This window comes from Budorcas taxicolor, chromosome X (assembly GCF_023091745.1).
Source record: "Budorcas taxicolor isolate Tak-1 chromosome X, Takin1.1, whole genome shotgun sequence".
NCBI lineage: Eukaryota > Metazoa > Chordata > Mammalia > Artiodactyla > Bovidae > Budorcas > Budorcas taxicolor.
In genome coordinates, this window is record NC_068935.1 from 34,867,705 (window position 1) to 34,893,144 (window position 25,440).

General features: G+C 38.3%; 1 protein-coding gene across 1 annotated transcript; it reads right to left on the reverse strand.

Moving 5' to 3' along the window:
* Nucleotides 1–394: 394 nt before the first annotated feature.
* Nucleotides 395–20,378, reverse strand: SH2D1A (SH2 domain containing 1A). The gene is made up of 4 exons (XM_052663767.1): nucleotides 20,242–20,378; nucleotides 6,566–6,629; nucleotides 1,761–1,905; nucleotides 395–435 (listed from the first exon to the last, which is right to left on the reverse strand). The coding sequence occupies exons 1-4, from the start codon at nucleotides 20,376–20,378 to the stop codon at nucleotides 395–397; spliced, it is 387 nt and encodes a 128-aa protein (XP_052519727.1).
* Nucleotides 20,379–25,440: the final 5,062 nt, after the last annotated feature.

Below are 25,440 nucleotides of genomic sequence, written 5' to 3' on the forward strand. Positions count from 1 at the left end.
TCAAGCAAGACATTTTCAAATCAGTAGCTATCAAATAATATTTCACTAAAAATGGTGCTTTCGAGAAAAACTGAGGATTATTTTTATTTATATTTGGCAAGACATGACATTAATCTTTATAAAGTATCATTATTTTTTAAATCGTTTCCCATTTGTAAATATAATAACTGAAAATAATCTGTGCAATTATTTTTCCCCAATCCTCATTTCAAAGCTCCTCATTATCCAAAAAGTCCATTTCAGCTTTAACATCATGCTAGATGCTTCCATTACAGGGCTATGATGGTTTTAGAAATACATTTGTAGCTCACTGAACTGTATTATCTATTATATATAAGACTTAGCATATATTTAAATTATTGAAAATAAAGTACAAGGTGTGTTTTCCTTTTCTTCATGGTGCTTTCAGGAGGACATCAGGATCATCTCTTCTTCCTAAAGAAAAACAATAACAAAAATCAAGGAAAGATAAATTTACAAGCTATTAAAATTACAAGTTAACTCAAACTTATAAAATTTCCCACTGCATAAAGTTCACAAAGATAAAATCCCATGATCTAGCTCAAGCAACTAGTATTTAAAACTGTTACAGAGAATAGACTACTGAGCCAATTTGTAAATTGGAGTTCTATTTACATTTCTTTTCAAAAAGCTAACTACTCAATTTAATTCACCACTTGAGTCTAATTGTCAGTTTATGCCTGAGCTTGGGTCCTGTCAAAAACGGAAATAACAACTCATTTCATCATAAATATTTATTGTTTCAATCAACACGTATCCTCTTACTTCAGACAAATGATTAACCCCTTTCAATAGATGTCAGCTATCACAAATCTGACAGCTGAGGACATTGGCTAGTGTTCGGTCATTAGCTTGACATATCCATTAAAACGGCTTTGCTCAAGAGATTTAACAATTGGCACTAGAGGAATAATAAAGTCGACTTTCTTTCCTTTGCTACAATAAAATTTTATTAATTCAAGCGTCACAAATCCAGAAATCAGGATCGCGTGGACCAACCTAACATTAGCCTTTCCACCCTTGAAAGGAGAACACTATCTGCTAAGCAAAGGTGAAGAACAAACCCAGATGTTCTTGGAATTGTCCTATATTTCAAATGATTTGTGTTTGAATTTGTAAAGTGAAATGGTACTTATGGAGCCACAAAACAGGCTTGGGAAAACAAGACGGGAAAAGAGAGATGAACTGTTGTGGGCTCATAGTATTTTTTATATTTCTGCAGAGTTTTATTAAAAGTCTATAGTATAGCATGTGGAAATCCAATAGCATAGGAACAGCCTCCCCTCAGTTGGGCTGTCGGCTCCATCTACTTTCTCATTGCATTTTTCTTTGCTGTTGTTCAGTCGCTCAGTCTCATCCGACTCTTTGTGACCCCATGGACTGCAGCACGCCAGGCTTCCCTGTCCTTCACTATCTCTCGGAGTTTGCTCAAACTCATGTCCTTTGAGTCAGTGATGCCATCCAACCATCGCATCCTCTGTTGCCCTCTTCTCTTGCTGCCCTCAATCTTTCCCAGCATCAGGGTCTTTTCCAATGAGTCAACTCTTTGCAACAGGTGGACAAAGTACTGGAGCTTCAGCATCAGTACTTCCAATGAATATTCAGGGTTGATTTACTTTAGGATTGACTGGTTTGATCTCCCTGTTTGTATTTTTCTTACAGAACTATATGTTTATGACTAGGGTTGACTCATAGCCCTGAGCTTCCAAAGCCTATCAAAGAAGGACAGTAAACCATACCTGTGGCACCTTGTGTACTTCTAGCTGAAGGCTTCTTCTCAACTGGATACTGCAAAGGTATTACAATACCTTGATCTGGCTTCTGAAATGCTGAAATGAGATTTTTTATTTTCCGGAAAAATCTTTTATGTACCCCCGGTGCTGTCTGGAAAATAAAAGGTCAAGCAGATTATTCATCTACCTCATAATTATACAAAAGGGCCTACAAAATGTGTAAGGGATGCGGAGAGAGGTAACATTTGTGTAACTTATTCAAATATTTGAAAACAGAAGGAAGCAGGAAAAACAACATTCTAGAAGAGCTCACTTTGGTTGGCTGAATTGCCCTGCAAGAGGAGCTAATGAGCTGTCATTTCAGTTCTCCCGAGGGTGGTATTAGTTTGTACAAGCCCCTGCTCATCACCCTGCCCTTCCCACCTGCTACCCTTCATACATCCCAAACCTCTAAGGGTATACAGGCCATTACCCACAATGAATTCACCAATGGAGAGGATGAAATTAAACAGGGGAAAAAAACACAGATCCTACAGGTCATTAATAAAAAGCTTAAAGAACCAAGAAAAATTTTTAAAGCAAACAAAACAAACACCCATTTTCCCTGTCATCATTCCACAATGTAAAATGCTACACAGGAAATTTAAAATTGCATTTTAAATGCAGGGCTAGTTAGTCCTCATACTCTGACTCCATAATCTGTCCTGCCTCATCCTTCACATTCAATTTTTTCCTGCTTGGGAAACTTCCCTATCCTCCCCCAAATTGTTCTCTCCATCACCACTTCACTTGACAAGGTTTTCTCTGACATGAAAATGAAAGACTCTCTGAGGTCACCTTTATTTATTCATCTGGTTGGTTTTGAAGGGATCATTATTTGCAGGTGACTATTAAAATGTACTCCTTTCCTGACATCAATTATCTTGTAAAGACACTACTTGAAATCAACAACAATTTCCTGCAAAAGCTTATGAGTCAAGCTTTAGGCATCAGCTCAAAACTGTCATTTTACATAAAATAAAATAGTATTGCTATAAGTGATTGAACAATGACCAGTTTTTTGTTTTTGTTTTTGTTTTTGTTTTTTTTAAGAAAGCTGTTTTTCAGCTCTTCCATCTGGAAAATTTTTGAGGTGGGAGCTGTTCATTTGTTAGCATTTAATGAGAAAACAGGAAGGCTGGCAGACAGACTTCTGTCAACTAGACTAAATGCTGAAGATAGCACACTATCCATTGTAACTCTTGGTCATTTCCTACATCGGGGTAAATAGTTTTTCATTTAAAACACTGAAAAAGTTCTTTTTACTGATAGTTTTAAATAAGTGTCCACTCAAAGGCCCACACAGCTACTCAGTAGATGCAGAATACTCTCTCACTCAGCTCCAACCTTATGGTCAAAACACCTTTCCAGAATTCTGTTGAACCCTCATCCAAAAGAACATGGCCATTCTTATAGGAGTGCAAAATTCTATGGACTCTTACAGAAGTCCTAGAGTTCCTTGGCTTTAGGATAGAATCTCCAAATGGCAAAGGCAAGCTGTAGGCACAAAATAATCTTCTTGTATCTTCCTTAGAGTACTTTTTCATTTTCAAAGCCTTTTCCCATCTCTTGCCCCCACTATTTGACAGACTGGCTGTTCTTGAATGATTTGGTCACTCCCATTTGACAGACAAGAAAATGAAAATACAAAGAGATAATTCAGCTTGCCCAAGTCACACAGATAACCAGAGCCAGAATTGGCCCTAGATCCCAGGACCCAGTGCCTTTCCTCTCAGATTAGGACTAGACCAAACAGGTTCTAGTGAGGTTAGAGTCACAGACCAGAAGAGAAACTATACACTCCCCCAGTATGGAAAGATTTCAAACCACACATTTTTTCACCTGTTCTTGTGGCTTGTAAAACCATTTATCAACAAAAGCATCTTTTTTATGGGGATTTATATGCAGTTAACCTTGATTATCCACGCTAACAGAGAGGAATAATAGCATGGGATGTAAAAAAGCAATTGAAATTTGGCATGTAATGTTGCACTGGCAGATAAGTGACCAAATTTATAATGTTTTGCTTAGGTCAATAAGTGAAATTATTTAACGTCTACTGATCTACTGATAATCAAACATCCAGAAAGCCCAAAAGCACTGAAGTCAGCAGAGGGGTGTTAGTACATTTCTTATAATGTACCACAGACAATGTACATATTAATAAACGATGGGTGACTGTCTGTAGAATTCTCTGAATTAACAATTTGACTAAATTTTAGCCTGAGTCACATGAGATAAATTAATACACTTGGCAATGATAAAACCTAAAATTCTGTCTAAAATGAGAAATTCACATCATATTTGTCTTTCATAATTGAGTGGATCCAGGGTTCAATTTTACTCCGCTCTTTGAAACAAATCGCAGACATACCTCAATTTCTAGCACAATCCTTGCACAGAAGATGAAGTGCTACTGTCAAGATTTTTCCTGCAGGGTAGCAAACTAAAGCATTGTTCCAAAAAGCAATATAAATATCTGTTATTTACCCAATTTTGAAAATACATTTACCACAAGAATTGTACCACTGACATCTCCCGTCCTGTCACTGAACTCAGCTATTGTTCAAATTTGCACATTTGCCATACTGTCATCTCTTAGTTATCCATGGAAACATATTTTGGATCACAGCTGGTCTTCAATATGCTCTAGAGAAATTTCTTCCAGTCAGGTGATATGAGCTCTGAGTATACACACTAGTTTAATATTCACCTTAAGAAAAATGTAACTAAGAAAGCAAATTTAGTAGATAGGGGAAAATGCAATGTATTTCAAAAATAAATCTAGAGTTTTTCTTTTTTTTAACTGTTTTCCTTTTGGAGAAAACATGCCAATCTTCTGCTCTCTTGGTGCAGATAATTACAATATTATTAGATAAACCGGTCAGACCAGACAACAGAATGAGAGAGCATTTGTGTTCAATAAGCCTTTTCTTTCCTAACATGATCACAAACATGTAACACTCTGCGTGTGATGTTGTACTTGAAATGGAAGAAAATGAATTAAAACAAAAGGTTAGCTAAACCCTACTAATTTAAGATCCTTTTCATACAGAATGTTCTTCAGAAGCAGAAGGCTACTTCTCTAGGGAGAAGGGCTATTTCTGGCCAAATTATATACACATATATATGTATGTATCAAATGGTACTATTCCTCATAATAAATGAAATTTCATTTCCTATTCAATTATCTCTGCAGTGATGCAGATAATTTTTTAAAATAAACAGGTATAAACAGTTTTGATTAGAGATAGTACTGCTTTTCCTCTAATTAGTATCATGGCATTAATTATCCTGATATAAAGCAACAATGTGTTTGAAAACTTGCCCTAATTTATCTCAGTAGTTCAAAACATTTGTAGTGTGCAATTTGTGCTTTCTAGTTTACTGATGCATCTTTAAAGGTTTAGAGCTATTTTAATTTTTTTTAAGTCTAGTCTTTAGAGTTTCTTAAATGCATAGAATGTGTTATTAATAGAGGTTGATATTAGCATTTACATTTTCAAACAGCTCATGGTGAAGTGCTTTCATTATAAAGACAGACTGTTTTTATATAAGAGTCAGAAATCATTTGAAGTCAAAAGTTTCCATTGCAGAGCCCTCTATTTTGACAGCAGGGTAATATACTATCCTGGTAGGTAGAAAGAGATCCACTCTATAGGCATTTCTTGCAATGGCACAGTGACTTTCAAATTTTTCAAAACCATCAAAATCCATTTTTCTAATGAAATCTTTCTCAGAGCCCCACTTGCTAAGCAAAATAAAGGCTGCTCAGATTAAAGACAAATTGGGGACCCAAAGCATACCCGCACATCCTCCTCTCCTCCTATAACCCCCTGGGCAACTCCAAGGCACCTAGATGGAAGGACCTTAGGATTTTGAAGAGCATAGCTCGAAAGCTACTATAATATTCCCTCTCTCTCCTTCTCACCTATCCTTGTCCTTTCATATGGTTCAGCGGGGAGTCCTGTCACCAAAGTAGAGCAGCCTTGATTACCCTAATACTTGGAAAATCCTCTATTCTTCAAACTTTTATGATAGATAATGTGTAACACTTAACTATATATGATCACACTGTTCAGCAACTTGGGTGAATTCCCACTGTTGAGGGCTTTGCTAGTTAGGCCTGTGGCTAAGAGCTTTCCTTACACGCATTATCTCATTTAATCTTCAAAATGAATACTATGAGTAAGCGACTATTTTTAGCCTTATTTTATAGATGAAGAAACTCATTCAAAGAAAAGTTAAGTAACCTACCCAAGGTCAGGGACCTCTCAGAAAGGGGCTGAGGGTGGACAAGACATGTAACCCAGAGCCACCTGACAGCAAACGCCAGGCTCGCATTGCTGTTGAATTCATTTGGTATCACCTCAAGGGTCTTATAAGCTCTTAGAAAACAGGAGTCATGTTGTTTGATTCCCCACAGAACCACTTGTGTTAGTATTATTTAGTAAATAATTGTAGATTTGATTCTTTTATATATTTTTGATAGGCTTTCTAAGATTTCACTTAGGTACTAAAACTTTACCACAATCCTTTAGCTTTGTTATCTTTCCTCCAAAGCCAGACACTCCATACAATGGTGGCTGAACAGAACTGGGACCAAAATTTTTTTTAATGATCCATGAACAATTTTGGATTAGAGCATTAGTGATTTGAATTGGAGGAATATTTGGGGAATGTAGGATTTGACAGCTCTTTTATGAAAGCAATGTAAAAGTCAAACAGCTCCCCAATACCCCCAGAAGCAAAAATAAATAAAAGAGCTATACCTCAGCACTCCAAGAACCTGTTTCTGTCTGGGACACTCGGTATGTATAAATGTAACCTTGATACCTGTGAAAGAATAAACTTTCATTACTGAAAAATTCCAAAAGAACAATGGGTGTTCTAAATTTGAGCTTTAACTATTACATATAAATATACATATACTGGGACACACGTATATGGCACCAAGTCATTCATAGAAATAAAAGCCTGGGGACTCTAACTTGCTCACACATTATATCTAGCTAGTCACAGTTTCCAGTAAGCCTTCTTTACTTTTTTTCTTTTTAATGAGGGCACTCACACTCCTAAGGATTTGTCAAGTTGAGAGACTGCTAGGACAGAAAGAAACTAAAGACCTATTGTAATTGGTAAAAATTACAAATTATTAAGCCAGCCTAGGTGTCACAGTTGGTAAAGAATCCACCTCCCAATGCAGGAGATGCAAGAGATGTGGGTTCAACCCCTGGGTCAGGAAGATCCCTTGAAGTAGGAAATGGCAATCCACTCCGATTTTCTTGACTAGAAAATTCCATGGACAGAGGAGCCTGGTGGGCTGCAGTCCCTAGGTTCGCAAAGAGTCAGGCATGATGGAGCATGCACATGATGACAAATTATTACATAGATTCAACAAAGGTCTAGCTATATTACTTTTAAGCTATATTACTTTTGCACCTTAAGGTAAAAACATTTCACTGGCTAAGGTACTATGAGGCCTACTTAAGTTAATAGTAATAATATTAATTATAAATATAATAAATGTGCTATATCCCTATGATGTTACTATTATTATGTAACTTTATAATACAGTACTACTAATAATTTGATTTTAAAAGAGTCCTGCCAAAGTACTGAAATAAGCTTGTCCTTTTAGATGGCATAAATATTTTCCCCAATTATTCAGTATGTATGCATATTATATATCTGTATAGTTGATTTCTACTACATGCCAAGAGTTTTACATGCTGTATTAGTTTGCTCAGACAGATATAGCAAAATAACCATAGTCTGTGTGGCTTAAACAAAAGAAATGTATTTTTGCACAGTCCTGGCGGCTAGAAATCCAAGATCAAGGTGCCAGCTACATAGGTTTTATTCTGAGGCCTCTTATCTTGCCTTGTAGGCAGCCACCTTCTTGCTGTGTGCTCACATGACCTTTTCCTTGTGTGTGTGTGTGTGTGTGTGTGTAGAAAGAGATCTCTCTTTTTAAAAGGCCACCAATCCTATTGGGTTGGGGCCTCACCCTTACAACCTCATTTAACCTTAATTACATCCTAAAGGCCTGTCTTCAAACATAGCCACTTTGGGGATTAAGCTTCAACATATGAATTTGAGGGGAGGGGGACATAATTCAATTTTCAATTCATAGTATTCCAACACTGGCACCCCCAGATTCACACCTTCTCTCATGTAAAATACATTCATTCCATCCCAACAGCCTCAAAAATCTTCAATACATTCCAGCATAAACTCTACAGTCTAAATAAAGCCCAAAGTCTCATCTAAATATCATCTAATGATGTATGACTGCTACTGAGTCAAAATTCTTCTCCAGCTGTGAACCTGTGAAACCAGACAAGTCACATGCTTCCAAAATACAGCAAGGCAAGCATAGGACACATATCCTCATTCCAAAAAGGAGATATCAGGAGAAAAGGGGTGACAGGTCCCCTAAATGTGCAAAATTTCATAAGGTAAATTCCATTAGATCTTAATGCTTGAGAATAATCCTTTTTGAATTGATGCTCTACCCTCCAGCCCCACTGGGTGGCACTGTCACCCCCATGGCTCTGCAGCAGCAGCCTGCCCACCTGGCTCTGCTGGGCACTGATCCTGCCTCTGAAATTTAGGTGAAAGTGACCTTGCCCTCCTAGGCTTATGCACTCTGGTGCTGTGGTGAGAGTGGCAGCCCTGATGATCTCTGAAACGCTTTCAAGATCATCTTTCCATTTTCTTGAAAGATAAAGCATTTTTGCAGCCAAATTGCTCTGCTGCCCTATCATGTTCCCTTTGGTCCAAACTGACAGTGTCACTGATGCTTTGGTCCAAACTCTATTCCCAGCTTCAGCTGAGATGACTAGTTAACATCGTGGGTAATCTACTTAAGAAGCAATTGTCCAGCCACTCCCTTGGTGTTCTCTCCAGACCAAGCTTCATTTTTTGCCATATGAGTGGGCTGAGAATTTTCCAAATCTTTCAATTCTGGTTTCTTTTTGCTTAACAACTCTTTCTTTGCTTCATCTTTCTCCTTTTGCATTTTATCATAAGTAGTCACGAGGAACCAAGGTACTCTTTCAACACCTTGCTTAGAGATCGCCACAGCTAAATATTCAATTTTCAGGTTCTACCTTCCACAAAATATTAGAACACAGTTCAGCCAAGATCTTTGCCATTTATAATCAGGATGGCTTTTCCTTTAGCTTCTAACAACACATTTCTCATTTTCACCTGAGACCTCATCAGAATGACCTTCAACATCCATCATTCTACCAACACTGTGTTCACAGCAATGTAGCTTTTTTCTAGCATTCATCTCCAAACTTCTCTAGTCTCTACCCATGATCCAGCTCCAAAGCCACTTCCAAATTTTTAGGTTTTTGTTACAACACCACTAGACTTCTCAGTACCAAACTCTATACTAGTCTGCTTGGGCTGTCATAACAAAACGCCATAGACTAGGTGGCTTAAACAAAAGAAATTTACTTTCTCATAGTTTTGGAGGCTGGAAGTACAAGATCAAGGTGCCAGCAACATAGGTTTCATTCCAAGGCCTTTTCTCTGGCCTGGTGGACAACCACCTTCTTGCTGTGCTCTCACATGACCTTTTCTTTGTGTGCGTTCATTGAGAGAGGGTGCTGTCTCTTCTCATAAGGCCAAGACGCTATTGGATTAGAGCTGCACCCTTACGATCTCATTTAACCTAAATTGCCTCCTAAAGGCCCTATCTCCAAATACATCCACACTGGGAGTTAGAACTTCAACATAAGAGTTTGACAAGGACACAATTCAGCCCACAGCACATGCATTATCTCTTTTGGGCCCAACAGTAATCCTATGAGCTTTATATTGTGAAACTGATTTTATAGATGAGGAAACTGAAACTGTGAAAAGTAACCAAAGCCACACTACAAATCAAGCACCAAAGGTGGGCTTTAAATCAGACCTCTTTGACTCTAGAGCCCTGGCTTTTGATTCCCACCCTGTAATGGATATAGATTATTTATTATATTTTAGCATATATGGTACGTGCATGCATGCTTAGTCACTCAGTCACCTCTGACTCTTTGGAACCCATGAACTGCAGCCTGCCAGGCCCCTCTGTCCATGGGATTCTCCAGGCAAGAATACTGCAGTGGGTAGCCATTCCCTTCACCAGGGGATCTTCCCAACCCAGGGATCAAACCTGGGTCTTCCACATTGCAGGCAGATTCTTTATCATCTGAGCTATCAGGGAAGCCCCAGTATGTATGGTACTGCTATTTAATTTGCCTCACAAACCTTTGCTTCCTAGAAAAGTACAGTAAACTTTTATGCTGAATCATTTCAAATTATGAATCTGAATATTCACAGTTTTATTTCAGACATTTTCTGATTGCTATTCTTTGGCACAAGTTTGGGTCAAAATATATATTTGATTAGAACATATGTTAAACTCTGGTAAAAATAAATGTGTTTAAATCTAAAAGAACCTAAAGAATCTAAAGTATCTCAAACAGGGTCACCCTTGAGTAATTGACCTCACTTACCATTAATCCCTTATAGAACTAAAAGTCTTTAAATATGTGGATTAAATTACTGTATTTTTAATCAATATCCAAGAGTACTATTACCTAAGGGATAAAAAAAATTAGGTCTAAAACACTTTAGTCAGGTTTATTCGATTTGTGAAATCCAAAAAAGGGTCAATCTAATTTGCTGCTGTGATTACAGGAAATGTTTCATTTTTGTTATAAAGATTTGCCAGAATATTTATATCATATATAAAATAGCTTGATATATGCATATAATATACTATTTAGCACATATAATATGCTAAATAAATATAAAATATTACATTGTAAAGCCTTTTGCTTTTTTAATCAATTGAAATGTACCTCAAAATCCACTGATTTCAGTAAGTACTCTACAGGGAACAAGTCAAGCATTTCGATTTCCATTTTTCACTATGAGAACTCCAAACATAAAGCTTTAAGTGGTTTTCTTAAAGTTACACAGCAGGGAATTCCCTGGCAGTCCAGTGACTAGGACTTAGTGCTTCCACTGCAGGGGCCTGGATTCAATCCCTGGTTGGGGAACTAAGACCCCACATGCCACCAAAAAAAGAAAACAAAAAAAGGAAAATGGAGGTAGGAGCAGGGAAATAGCATAGGCCTTTATTTAGTTCCATTTTCCCTATGGAAAGCGATTAATGGCAATAATTCAGTATCATTAAAGGTGTTCTGGAAATTAATTATTTAAAATCTCAGCAACGATGCAAGCAAAATCATAGGCAACTGGTTTTCTACTTTCTCAAACAATGGGTTTCTAAAAGATACAATGAATCTATCTCTCTACTATCATTCAGCCTCATTTAGTCAAAATAAATGAGTCTGTTTTGAAAATTGTTTCCTAACGAATCTGATCTTATCGCACTTTCAGTTAAGCAGCAGGAACCTGAGTACCACTTCAAAAGTCCTTACCTCTTCAGTCTCGAACAACCTGATGTTAGCGGCACATAAAACTCCTTGTGATCAACCCATCCAACTTTAACAGTCTCCTACGCCCCAGCTCCTTCGATTTCTGAATGAGCAAAATTGTCTCCCCCCTCAAACAAGCCAGCATTTCATCTCTTCCACTTCCAAGTTGCTGGAGTAATTGACCAAAGATCTCCTGTAGCCAACTCTCATGGATTTACTCTCATATATCACTGATGGAAGAGATTTAAAACAGTGCAATTCAAATTATATTCCCAGGGTATTAGCAGAGCATCACCTGGGACCTTGCTAGAAATGTAGAATCTCATGCCCACTCTGGAATTGCTGAGTCAGAATCTGAAATATTAACAAGATTTCCAGATGATTTGTAGGCACATTAAAGTTACAGAAGGATTGATTAAAAATGCATGGAAAATGCTCGCACCTCATCGGCTTCTTTAACTCAACCTGGGTGCGTCTGTGCCACCACCCCTATAGTCACCCGGTCTATGTTTTCAGAATGAAATTTTATTTAAGTATAAGCTGAAGCTTTTTCAAGGGTTTCAGTCTTCACAGAACAGTGTTTCTAAACTTCTTACTCTTTCTTCCCCAACAAAATTTCAGTTTTGTTTTCTGTAGCTTGTATTAAGAAATAGTAATCTTATAATATAAAAGTAAACTAAAATATGGATTATCTCTTTTCCAAACTATACATGCTCTCTCCCCATCCACTGAAAAATCACTGTTTTAGGGAATAAATTGGCAAGTTATAACAAGGGCTATAAAACTGGGTATTTTTGACCTTATGACCTTCCTTATCTCCACCCGCTCTAAGGAATGAAATGGAAAAAGCAATTTGACCAAGATTTTCATAGGAGTTCTATTTTAATAGTGAAAAAAAGGAATTAACCTAAGGAATGTAACTCAAAATAAAGAAATGGCAGCAGAAAGAATGGTTCAAAACTAAACCATAGTTCAAAGATATTAAAGAGCTATATTTTTCAAAAAATTTTAAGCACATGGACCATGTCAATATAAAATGATGGTATGTGAAAAAAATGGACACAAGGAGAGAGAGATGCCACTCTGATTACTGTTCAAAACTATCCCTGTATGTATATAAATGTAAATTTAAATTAACATAAATACATCTTTGCATATTAATTTTCCTTTTTTTCTTTTTTGGCCATGCCATGGCATTCAGGCTCTTAGTTCCCTGACCAGGGATCAAACCTGTACTCCCTACAATGGGAATCTTAACTAGTGGACCACAGGGAGGTCTGCTAATTTTCTTTATAATGTTTTACAACTGACTAATAACATTGTTTTTAAATAAACAGAAGTGAAATTGTAATTTGAAGCTTTAAAAATCCAACTTAAGCAAATCACAAATTAGAAAAATATTGTTCATTTTAAAAAACTGGGACTCCGATACTTTGGCCACCTGATGCAAACAACTAACTCACTGGAAAAGACCCTGATGCTGGGAAAGATTGAAGGCAGGAGGAGAAGGGGACGACAGAGAATGAGATGGTTGGATGGCATCACCGACTCGATGGATATGAGTTTGAGCTAGCTCCGGGAGTTGGTGATGGACAGGGAAGCCTGGTGTGCTACAGTTCATGGGGTCGCAAAGATTCAGACATGACTGAGTGACTGAACTGAACTGACTGACATCCCTTTAGGATTATTTTTCCTCTGACTCCCTATTAATATAGACAAACCAAGAATGTAGTAGTGTAATCTTTGGTGGGGGGCAAGCTGTGATACATGTGGGATCTTAGCTCCCCAACCAGGGATCAAACCTGTGCCCCCTTCATTGGGAGCATAGTCTTAACCAGTGGACAGCCAGGGAAGTCCCGAATATACTGTAATTTTAACTTCCTTCCTCCATCAAACTGTTAGTCACACTTGTTGATAAGCCTGGAATTTTAAATTTACCATGAGAAAAAAAAATTAGAAAATTAATAATTGGTAGAAAGCAATTTTGTTGCTGTTGCCATTAACTAGTTTTCTTAAAAAATTAATTTCTTAAAAAAACAAATATTTTGCATTTCAATGACTACAAAGCATGTGTTGATTCTAACATTAAAATGTGCCTTTATCTTTTCAAAAGCTGTCCCCAATTCTTAAAAAATGTTCTGGTTAGAAACAGACAAGAAGAAAGCAACCCAACTTATTTCCTATTCTCTCAAAAGGTCAGCATAGGGGACAAATCTTGCTTTAAAATTGGCGAAACCACATCAATTCCTTCTTTATACCACTTCAAGGGCTACACAAAAGAAAAAGTTTAGCTACACCTGACTTCATGACACCACAAATAAAGCAAGCTAGTGCCCAGGCTGCCTATGTCTATACAAACAAATGTTATGTGCAAAATTCAAGGCACAATTATAATGTGACTGATTTTTTTAACAACTATTCCAGAGCTTTTATACCCAGAGGAATGGTATCCTATACAAAGCCATCATTACTGAGAGTGTTCTCTGATTCAAGAGGTTTTCCAGTTTCCTATACCCCAATCTTCTTTCTTTCAGAGTGAATTTGAATTTTCAGAACCATCAAAAGTCATTCAGCTTCAAGTTTGATGGTAAAACTCTGTAAAACCAACTTCAATGAGTCATGACAATGAATATAATCTCTTCTTCCCTGAAGTGCCACAGAACGTTTTATTTATGTACTCATACAATGGTCTAACTTTGTCTCACAATTATTTATAGATTTTTTATTTATATTAATGAACACCTACTACATATTAACTTTGTAAATGTTAACTCATGCAAGAATTCTCATAACAACTCCATGAGGTAACCAGTATTATTATCACCGTTCCCCTTTCCACAGATAGGAAACCTGAGCCATGGATAATTTAAGTAACTTGCTCAAGGTAAAATAGCCAGGTAAGGGCCACAGTTGGCATGCACACCCAGAGGGTTTGGCTGTAAGTCATGGGCTCTTAACCATTTTTCTATGCTGCCTCTCTCTTACATCAGAGGGACTGAACAAACGAATCTTTAGGTAAATCCTAAAGCCAGGACTTGCCTGGCGGTCCAGTGGTTAAGACTTCTCCTTCCAGTGCAGGGGGTGATGGTTCAATCCCTGGTAGAGGAGCTAAGATCCCACATGCCTCATGGCCAAAAAAAAAACAAAACGTAAAATAGAAACCATACTGTAATAAATTCAATGAAGACTTTTTAAATGGTCCACATTAAAAAAAATCTCTAAAAAAGCATAGTTCTCAAAAAAGGAAGGAGTCTGCTTGGCCTTATGACTGGAAAGAGCGAGCAAAGGAAGGGGCTAAAGCATAGAGACCAGATGGGGAGAGCCCCAAAGAGTCAACCTAGGCTTTCCTTTTGCTTTAAGCTAATGACATCTTTAGACTAATCTTACACCTTAATTTTACATTGTCAACCAGAGTCAGCACTTGATTTATTGGCTTGTGAATTGTCCTTTTGGTGGTTTGTGTATTGCAAATTTAATCCTATGCTGTTAATGGATTGTACTCAGACAATCCAAAATAGTTCTAGTGGCCTAAATTATCATGAAGATAAATGTGGCACCAACACACATAGCCAATTGTATTCAAAAACTAACTCATTAAGTTTTATAATTTCTCACTCTTCTGTTCCCCTTAAATACAACTGATAAGCTGGAGTTTTCTTTTGTCACTGTTACTTCCCCTATTTCTCCAGTTCAGTTGTTTGACAGGCACTTTATTCCCAGTCATCCTTTAAATCTTCAAGGACAAAAAGATAATTATCCTTTTATCTAAAGACACATATGTCAAATGACTTCATTATGTGTCCCTTTATATATATATTTATTATATATAAAGAATATAATTTCTTCTTCCCAATTTTTCATCAGATAAAAGTAGCAAATTCAGATATGTACAGAAAGATGTACAGAAATAAACTATCTATTCCAACTAATTATTTTAAATATTTTAAATTGGTTTTTCTTTTATTACCATCAAACTATCCCAGTGGGCATTTAGGACATTCCCAATGGTTGTTGACATTGAGGGTGAAAAAGAAAGAAATGCGAGGGCTCACATGTACCTTAGTGAAAGAAACTTGATATACCTTGAAAACCAAAAAGTATAAAATTAAATTGAATTTAAACTATTTGCATGGATATGAACATTTAGTATACTGGATAAATACAAAAAAATACATAAAGTCAGCAGATTTTCTGTTGCAAAAGAAAATATGGTAGGAAAAATTTCCATTTATGATAGAAATAAAAAAATAGACACATACATGCATGCTCACAGTAACTAGAAATAAGCCTAACAAAAATATGCAAGACCAATGGAAACAAAACTATAAAACTCTATTGATGAATGTAAATGAAAAATTTAATAAATGGAGAGACAGATCAGGTTTTTGGATGGAAAAACTAAATTCTTTAAAGATGACAATCCCTCCTTAACTTATGAATGAGTTTAACATAACCTCAATGGGATTTTTTTTAATTTAACAAAATTATTCTAGATTTCATCTTGAAGACCCAACAGATAAGAATAGCAAATAATGTTTTAATATATTCAAATATTATCATACTACAGAGCTAGTATTACAAGAATAAACCAATTGATCCAAATAGAGAACTGCAAAACAGTAACTGTTATATGTAAGAATTTAACATATGATAAACTAGGTTAATAAATCAATCAGGAATGGAAGTTCTATTTATAAATCATTAGCTATTTTGAAACAAATTCATTTAGATCCTTTCTCCACATCAAAATAAAACTCCAAATGAAATTAAAGAGTTAAACATAAACTAACCAAATCATAAATTTAAAGCAAAACTTGAAGTGAAGTTATAGGATATCTCTGCAAGTCAAAGAACTTTCTATGTTGGGAAGCAAAGGGAGAAATCAAACACAAGGAAAATGAATGATGGATTTTATTAAAAATGTTAATTTTTGTGTGTCAAAGAAAAGTGATGACAAATACCAAACTGAGAAAAGATACATCAGATCAAGGATTAGTATATAAAAACTCATACTGTATTCAGAAAAATAGTAAGATCCAAATGGTTAAATGGGCAAAGTACACACCAAAGAGTCAATTCATGAGCAAGGAAATACAACAGTTTACCAACCATATAGATACTTGATCACTAGTTAAAGAAATACGAAATAAAGAATGAGACATCAAATTTCAAGAATTTTTTTAACAAGAATACTCATTTCTAGGGAGCATGCAGTGAGACAGACACTTTCATGCAGTACTGGTAAGCATATATATAAACTGGAATAACCACTTGGGAAAAAATATTTGATGATCATGTATACATCAAGAATCTTAAACTATTCATGGTTTCTGATCTAAAAATAACACATCTTGAAATTTGTTATAAGGAAGTAAGCATAAATATGAGGAAATCTTTAGGGATTGAAATATGAATCATGACAAACTTCATAACAGCAAAAAAAGAATGGAATGATTCATATGTCTAAAATTAGATGACTGGTTAAGGAAAACATAGTTGGGTTGGTTGGACTGCCATGAAACTATTAAAAATAATGTTTTAAAATCACTTGTAAGAACATTATATACAAACATGCCTTTTTCAAGTTAAGTGGAAAGTGCAGCAGAATACAGTATTAGAAGAGCACATGCGTTTATAAAGCAATTTGTTTTATTAAAATATAGAAGAAAAACCACTTAATCTTCAACAGTAATTGCCTTTATGTTATAAAACTATAGATGATTTTCTCTCATTTCTATTATCTACATCTTAAAAATTTTCTATAATGTAAATAGGTGTTTAGGAATTATTTTTAATAGACTTATTATATCAAAATCTGGATTTATTTATTGAAAACAATTGGAAGAAAAACTTCTCGCTTTAAATGAAGATGAGCAATCCTATCAATGGAAGATCTCTTTAATACTTTTTGACATTATTCAGTTTTCCAAAATGAACAGATGAAAAGGCCATGATCAGGGGTTCAGAACTGGGGAAAGGAGCAAATCTACTGAGAAAGTATAGTATAAAGTACAGCTCAGCTTCCCTGGTGGCTCCGACAGTAAAGAATCCGCCTGTAGTGCAGAAGACGCAGGTTCGATCCCTGGGTCAGGAAAATCCCCTGGAGAAGGGAAAGGCTACCCACTCCAATATTCTTGCCTGGAAAATTCCATGGACAGAGGAGCCTGGCGGGCTACAGAGGGTGGCCACAAAGAGTCGGACACAACTGAGCAACTAAGCTACCTTACCACAGCACAAAAGGCACATGCAATGTGTTATTTCTGCAATAAAAATACAGAAACTAAAGCTCAACCAAACCTTCTTGGACAATGAAAATAAACAAAAGGCAGAATGAGAAACTATTTTGAGTGAACACTACAGTCAATGCATGTTTGTTAGCTGTACTTTGTTGTTCATTTATATATGTCACCATCAACATGGTTATTTCTTCTGTATATCATAACTATACATGTTTTGGTTTAAAATGAGTATATGGTTTATTTCAAAATAAAATTTGATTTTGTTACTACAGTGTAGTACTAAAAAAGAGGAAATGAAATGTTTACGTTTATCAGAAGGGATCCTTGGCTCAAAAAAAAAGCTGAGAAACTGTCATAAAAGGCACTGTATCATTGTGCCTTTCCTCTGCAGCAGTCCAGCCATCAGCCTCTAGGACTTGGAGGCCCAGTGTGCCCACTGAAAGATATGTTAGGGGGACTCCCAATTTGCCGACTGTTTTCTGCTACTTCATAAAAAGGTTTGCATGGAGAACCTAGAGTCATAAAAACTGCATTTAGGCAAGATTCACTTTGGGCAAAAAACTTAATCTGAGAATTTCCCATCTGTCTAAGTTAATTCCTTACGTGGCCCTGGCCAATTTGAGTAATAGGCTAAGATTATCCTTCTTTCTTGCATCTTTTACCAACTATAATCTTCTGCAGAAGATAGAGCACACATTACTATTCTTGTTTTACAAATATGGAAACCAAGACCTACAGAAGTTGAGTGATGTCCCAGAGGCCACAGCCTGGCCTCCTGATATCAACCCAAAAGCCTACTGCCATAAAGAATTTGCCTTGACAGTTCATTCATTAATTCAGAAACATTTATTGAGTGCCTATTGCATGCCTCATGATACCTGTTGCATGCCAGGCTGTGTTCCTGGTGCGGGAGATGGTGTCTCTGCCCCAGAGAGATTGCATTCTAGCAGGAGAGCCCAGCAAGACAAAAGTAGACAAGCAAACGTCAGACAGCTGAAAGCTCCCAGAAGAAAACTAAAGTGACAGATTATAACTGGGACAGGGAGAAGGTACTTATTTTAGAGGCTAGTCAAGGAAGTCCTCTCTGAGAGAAGAGGGAGAAGGAACAGTTAAGTGTGAAGATCCTAAGCAGGGAGCAGCTTGGCAAGCTCGAGAAACAACAAAGAGGCCAGTGAGTCTGAAGTCTTAGGAACATCCTGCCACACACTGTCCCCGGCTCTTCCTTCCCTTCCCAGGCCTTTTGTACCTTAATTTTTACCTCTAGGTTGAGGGTCCCATTACCTCCTTTGGTGAGCTTTCCTAAAGAAGCTCCTCTCATCAGTTCACTCACTCCTCCACCTTCTATTGATAAGAAAAGAGCCTAGGAATACGAGTTGGCTTTCACTGACCTACCCCAGTTTTCACTTTCGAAAAACAATAATATAAGGAAAACCTAAAATCTGAGCCCAAGGGATTCACTAGCTTGCACAGATTTCCCTTGTAGCTTTTATAACAAACGTTTTTAGCATGGCCTGAGAGTTGCCACAAATATGCCTTGCCCATTTAAAAATAATACAATAAACAATGAAAATCCTCTAACACCAGGCTCAATACAATCTCTCATCAATGACCTGGAAGGAACTTCAAAATCTTACCATGTATCATCAGACACCAAAATTACAACCAAGCATTTTCCCTCATTTTGTTTCTGTCTAGAAGCTACTGTACAGGGCTGCTGCTTTCATGAGTGTTTTTACCCTGCTAACAAAGAGTGATTGAGCTAGGGACTTCCTTAGAAACGCCCCGTGAGTACTTAAAGATATTGACTGAAATATATATACATTATATATATATAATATATTATAATAAAAAGTACTGAAAGAGAGTGAAAAAATAATAACAACAACAGCTTACTTTTACTGAACACTTAGTATGCATCAGGTCCAGTGCTAAATTTTCTACATGCATTACAGCATTTAATGCTCAGTCCTATGAGGTAGGTAGTAATATTACACTTTTTGGACAAGAAAACTGAGGGACTGCGAGGTTAACTTGCCAAAGCCAGCATCAGACTAGCACAAGATTAGGTCTTAGCTCTGCCTGACCCTGGAGCCCTGGAGCAAAGATGAAGGTGCATCTGATTCAAAATGGGGCTTTAGACCAAGAGATGCTTAGGTAAAGGGCAAAGCTGAATCATACCAGGGTGCTTTCCCTCCATGTCCTTTACGACTATTGTCTCTCCCAGCGTTTATCACGGAAAGGCCCTATTTCTGAAACCCCACCCCACCCCCCTCCAACTCCTGTAAAGAAAGCTAATTAAGCAAATCCAGAGAGGTGGTTTTATTCAGAAACCTCCCTCTCTCCCACATCCTGACCTAACTGGTATTGCTGTCTTAAAGGATTCTGTTTCTTAGTCTTCTTCCTCTCCTTGAATTTGAAATCTTCCTTTGGGAAGATACCTTCAAAGCCATTGCCAGAGGGCTGGAGAGAAAGGCCTCTCCTCTGAGGAGCTGGCGGCCCTATATCTGGCCATTCCCTCATCCCAGGCCTCCACCTTGCTGGCCTCTACCAGAAGTCCAACCTGAAGCCAGGAGCCTGAGTCCTTTTGGCAGCAAAGGTAAATTCTAGGCTCCTTTTCCTCCACTGCAAAGAGCATTCCTACAGCCGCCCCCAAAGGCGCTGGAGAAGACCCTCTGAAGAGCAGGAAGCCCAGGCGAGACAACCCCAGTGAGGGACGTGAGCCACACGGTGGGCAGTGGGGGCTCCAGGGCCCCGTCATGTACTCACAGCACACACAGACAGTACACGCCGGGAACACTCTCGCTGTCCCTCAGCAGATAGCTGCCGTCCAGGCCCGTGGCGAGCAGGAGCTTCTCCCCCATCTCCCGGCTGATCTTGCCATGATACACAGCCACCGCGTCCATGGCCAGGGGACAGTAGCAGGGAAAGGCCGCTGTTGCTGCTGCCGCTGCAACCAGGCACAACTCAGCCACCTGCCTCCCTGTTCAGCCAGATGTTCAAAAAAGAGAAAGGAGCGCCCCAACAACAGGATGTTGTCTACCTGCCTCACAGCCTCCTTCTCGCACTTCAGTGAAAACCAGGTCAGCAGTTTAGCAGCTTGGCTACTGCCCTAGGGTTCGATTCCCCCCTCCCCTCTCTGCTCCGCCTCTGCCACAAAAGGGTTGGGGTGGATGGATGGACCGAGAGGGGAGGAATATTGGAAGAAGGTCCTTGCAGGATGCGGCCTGTGCTCCCAATGCATGCAGACACGAATGCCTGGTAATGTTTCTGTCCTTGTAGTTTTCCCAGGAAGGCCACCCTGACTTAGCTTAAATAGTCCCCAAAGGGGTTAATGAGACAGGGAAGCTGTGTTGATCTTCATGTGGGGCAGAAACATACTGACAGAGAATGAAAGGCCCAAAAGCTCTGAGACCAAAACACAGAGGTCATCAGTATTGTCAGTGGGTGATCCCCACTGAGCACAGGCAGGAGGCTCCTAGGGAATCAGAGGCAAGAAGTGAACAGAGGACTTGGGATCCGCTGCCTCCCCTCCCCAAACCCTTCCCCTTCTCTTTGATCTCTCCTAGTCATCTCCAGCAATCTTGATCCTGAACAAATCAAACATTTCCAGGCTTCTTGTCCAAGATCCCAAAGTGCTGGTTGAGGTACAAAAATCAGTCTGTGTCCAAAGATGTTCCAGATGTATCTATTTGATGGGCCTTAGATGAGAGAATAAATTATTTCATTGGTGCTTTGCCTTCATGCGGACTTGTCTGTGCCTTTTGACATGCAGGGCCTACCTTTTAGCATTTGGGACATCAAACTTAAGTCCATTGTGAGTGTTGATAATTGCATTGTATCTTTTATCATCTGTAGTTAGTAGAGAATATGGTTTTTGTTCAATTGATGCTAAGCTATCAAATTTTTTAGAACCTTTCAACCTTTGTTTCCTTCTCTCTTGTATTTCAAGATGTGCTGTTAAGCAATATTTCCCCCAAACTTCCTCATTTTTCACTAGAACGAGACCTTGTTTAATGTTTGAAGCTGAACGCTCTTCTACATTTTTTCTTTTGAGTGTGTAACATACTTTTCTTTTTCTTTTTAGATTGTTTTTGATGTAGACCATTTTTAGTCTTTATGGAATTTTTTATAATATTGCTTCTGTTTTATGCTTTGGTTTTTTGGCTGCAAGACATCTGGGATCTTAGCTCCCCATGCATGTATGCTAAGTTGCTTCAGTTGTGTTCAACTCTTTGCAACCCTGTGGATTGTAGCCCACCAGGCTTCTCTGTCCATGGGATTCTCCAGGCAAGAACAGCAGAGGAGATTGCCATGCCCTCCTCCAGGGGGTCTTCATCAAACCTACACCCCCTACATGAGAAGGTGAAATCTTAAATCACTGGACCACCAGGGAAGTCCCTGTAAAATACTTTTTAAAATTGAAATTTAAGTAGCTGAAATTATGTTGTCTGTTGTGTCTCTTCAACAATGTCACACCTAGTTCCTTGAGAGCCTGGCCCATCTGGGACCCCAATAGGGAGAACAATTTTTAAATCCTCACTAGTCCTGCCGATGGATCAGATGTTGCAAAGCTGCCTTACACCAAAAGCCAGATATTTGCCATCCACTAGGGTTGAAAACAACTCTCTACCATTTAAATGGCAGCTCATAGTAACTCTCCTTGATTGATGCATGCTCAGCCTTAGAATCTAACAACTTTGGAAGATAAACTGTAAACATCAGCCTCCTACATTCACTTGCCACACCAAGAATAAAAAAAATAAAATAAAACAGCAGACGGGGGGATGGCTCTGGGGAACTGAACCAAGATTGTCTCATTATCTTCCTACTTCACTTGCTATGGCTGACTCCATCTGTCACCCTTTTTCATGCTCTGGGTCAGGGAAGAAATTGATCTGATAAGTGAACGCATACACCAGTGTTAAGGATTTAAGAAGTTAGTCCACCCTGAACTCTTTATATTTTGAGTGGACAAATCCATCACAATGGTGGAATTTCAAAGATGAAAGCAGAAGATAGGGAAGGGATCCCCTCAATTCAGTCCCTATGGACAGCAGCCCACCTACGAGATGAACTGTGAGAACATGCAGTGTCACATAGGCAAAAACAAAACCTAAGCTTTTTTGTCTCTGAACAACCCTGAACAAATCATCCGCAAATTTAGGAACATTGCAACCTCGAGCTGACAGCAAAAGTGTAGCATGCATTCTTCTTTTCGTTCTCTGTTTTGTCCTATGTTGCTAAAATAGCACACCTGTCAAAGCAGCCAGGTACGATGGGGTTCAGCACAACTAAAACTGTATTAAAAAGGAACAGATAAATTATAAGGTAATAGTACAACTCTCACATCCAGTCCCTCGTTGTCATCTCACAAGCAAGCTGACAGCCGCGCCAGCCCACTACTGCAGTGTTGATGAAAAATACTGACATCTTCACTCTAGTGCTACACGGGTACTAAACCTGATTTTAGCAAATTCAAAATTTCACACTGAGCTTGAAGTGTAAAGAAAGAGGAATTGTAATGGCTCTCTTCTCTCTCACCAGACCCACAAGAGAGGAAAGGGTGAAAAATACAAGGGGGAAGCAAGAGAAAAAAGACAAAGAAAGACTGGGCCCTCTAATACAAATGTAATCCCCTTAGAAGCAGAATTATCTGATTGTTCATCGTCTGTCACCTGCACTGGAACACAGGGTCCATGATGGCAGGATTCTGTGTGCCTTGGTTACCCCTGTATCTTCAGTGTCGAAAACATATTAGATGCTAAATATATTTGTTTTAGAGAGTGAAATTAGTGCTCTCAAGAAAATAAGAGGAAAAAATACACACACACACACACACACACAAATTTGATCCTACATGCCTCTGGTCCACCTTTTCTTTCTTCTTTTTTTTTTTTTTTTTTTTGCCCACTTTTAAAATAGGAAGATGAATTGAAAGGACTAATCCAGCAATTATGAGAGTCTGATTACACTCCATATTTTGCTACTAAATCACTTCCTCTCTCTGAGCCTCATTTTCTCCATCTGTTCAATGGTGTTGAACCAGATGACCCCTAAGGCTACTTCCAACTTTAACATTCTGGGCTTTAAACAAAAGCCAAGCATTCTTTAGAGAGAGCCAGAGGAGGGACGGACTGAACTCATTTAAGTGCAAGAAACAAGAGTTGTTTCCTCAGGTCTCATTCAACAGAGAAAACATTTTCATTCCTGTTGTTTTTAAATAAACTAAGAAATAAAAATCATGAGGAAAAGGAAGAGAACTTCACAGTTTAAGCAAACTACAGCCTTTTAAAATATAAATGCCATTTAAATCAAATATAAAAGCATTGACAAACTGTCAGCCAAAGTCAAAAGTATCTTTTTATCTAAACGAGCCACCTCCTGAGGTCTCTGAGAGGTGACAGTATTTTGTGTGTGGATGCCCTGTCTGAGGTGTTAATTGTCTTCATTTCAAATGCCCTAGGCTATTCTCAAACCCAGTTAGATTAAAAGGCTGATGGCAAGGGTGGTTAGTTTTATAGAGTGGATCTCACATTTCAAAATCTTTTTCTCTAACCTTTCAAAACTAACTTTGTTCTTCAACTAGCTCATCTATAGGTGTGAATTCTCCTGTGACAGTGTTATAATATTGTCACCTGTGGTGAGTTTACACATTCTCTCTTACTGAAATTGACTTCCTTTACAAAAATGAGACAAGAAAAAAATAAAAGTGTTTTTTTAAAAAAAGATCACCTTCGTATGATAATATATCAGTTTATCTATGAGGTTAATTTTCCTAATACCCGTTTGTAAGTCAAGAGTCAGAAACAGTGTTGTGTGCTCATTTAAGCCTCTAAAAAATGTTTATTCTTTCAACCAACATTTATGAGCATCTACTGTATGACAGGGGCTTCCAGGTCATACTGCATGATGGGGGCTTCCCAGTGGTAAAGAATCCACGTGCCAAGGCAGGAGACACAGGAGATTCGAGTTCAATCCCTGGGTTGGGAAGATCCCCTGGAGGAGGAAACGGCAACCCCCTTCAGTATTCTTGCCTGGAGAATTCCATGGACAGAGGAATCTGGCAGGCTACAGTCCTTGGGGTCGGAAAGAGTCGGACACAATTGGGCAGCTGAGTGTGAGCACTGTATGACCGTCACTGCGGTAGGTACTTAGGTCAGAGAGAGGAAAAGCATAAACCTGAATTCACGTAGCTCATAGTCCAGTGAAGACAGACAAGTAAACAATTAAAATTCACTCAATAAGAGCTGTCATAGAGGGAGGGATGGGGCTCTAGGGGCACACTAGTGGGGCATCTAACTCGGTTTATATTCTAAATCTGCACAACCTGCTTGAGACAGCCAAGTCTTTATCTTTCTGTCTGCTACATGTGGCTCCTTTTACTTGTCCAAAGCTCACCTCCTTCATGACTCAGAAGGTACTCCCTAATTCTAGCTGAAACTCTGCCTGCTTCTGAGGTTTTAAATATTTGTTAACCAAATACTACATTCCAGGCACTCCTGCTAAGCGCTTTGCATAAATTATCTCATTTATTTATATCAACAACCTTCTGAAGCAAATATTATTATTATCCCTGTTTTACCAATGAGGAAGCCAAAACTCAAGAGACCTGGGTAGCCTGCTTAAGGTTTCACAACTGGTCAGTGTCAGGCCCTGGATTTGAACACAGGTTGCTGACTTCAGAGCCTGTGCATCTCCCCATATCCTCCTCTGCCTCCCAATATTAATTCTGAGGTCACTGCACCAGATCGGTCAGGCTTCAGTTTCCTATCTAGCAACTGTAATTTTGACTTCCAGAATATTCTTCTCACACTTCTCAACTGTCAAATGTTCCCATGCCCTGACTTGTAGCATGTCTACATCTATCTATATATGTCTTATGAGGTCAGATACACTGTTCTATCCTGAGCCTGGTTGGGCAGTAGGCCATGGAAGGTTCCTACAGAGTCAAGGTCTATTCACCCA

Coding starts and splice junctions, on each gene's coding strand:
- SH2D1A (XM_052663767.1), bottom strand. CDS start 20,378: ATGGACGCGGTGGCTGTGTATCATGGCAAGATCAGCCGGGAGATGGGG. Junction 1,906..6,565: donor CAGGTTCTTGGAGTGCTGAG/GTATAGCTCTTT, acceptor TTTATTTTCCAG/ACAGCACCGGGGGTACATAA. Junction 436..1,760: donor AAGTACACAAGGTGCCACAG/GTATGGTTTACT, acceptor GTTTTTCTTTAG/GAAGAAGAGATGATCCTGAT.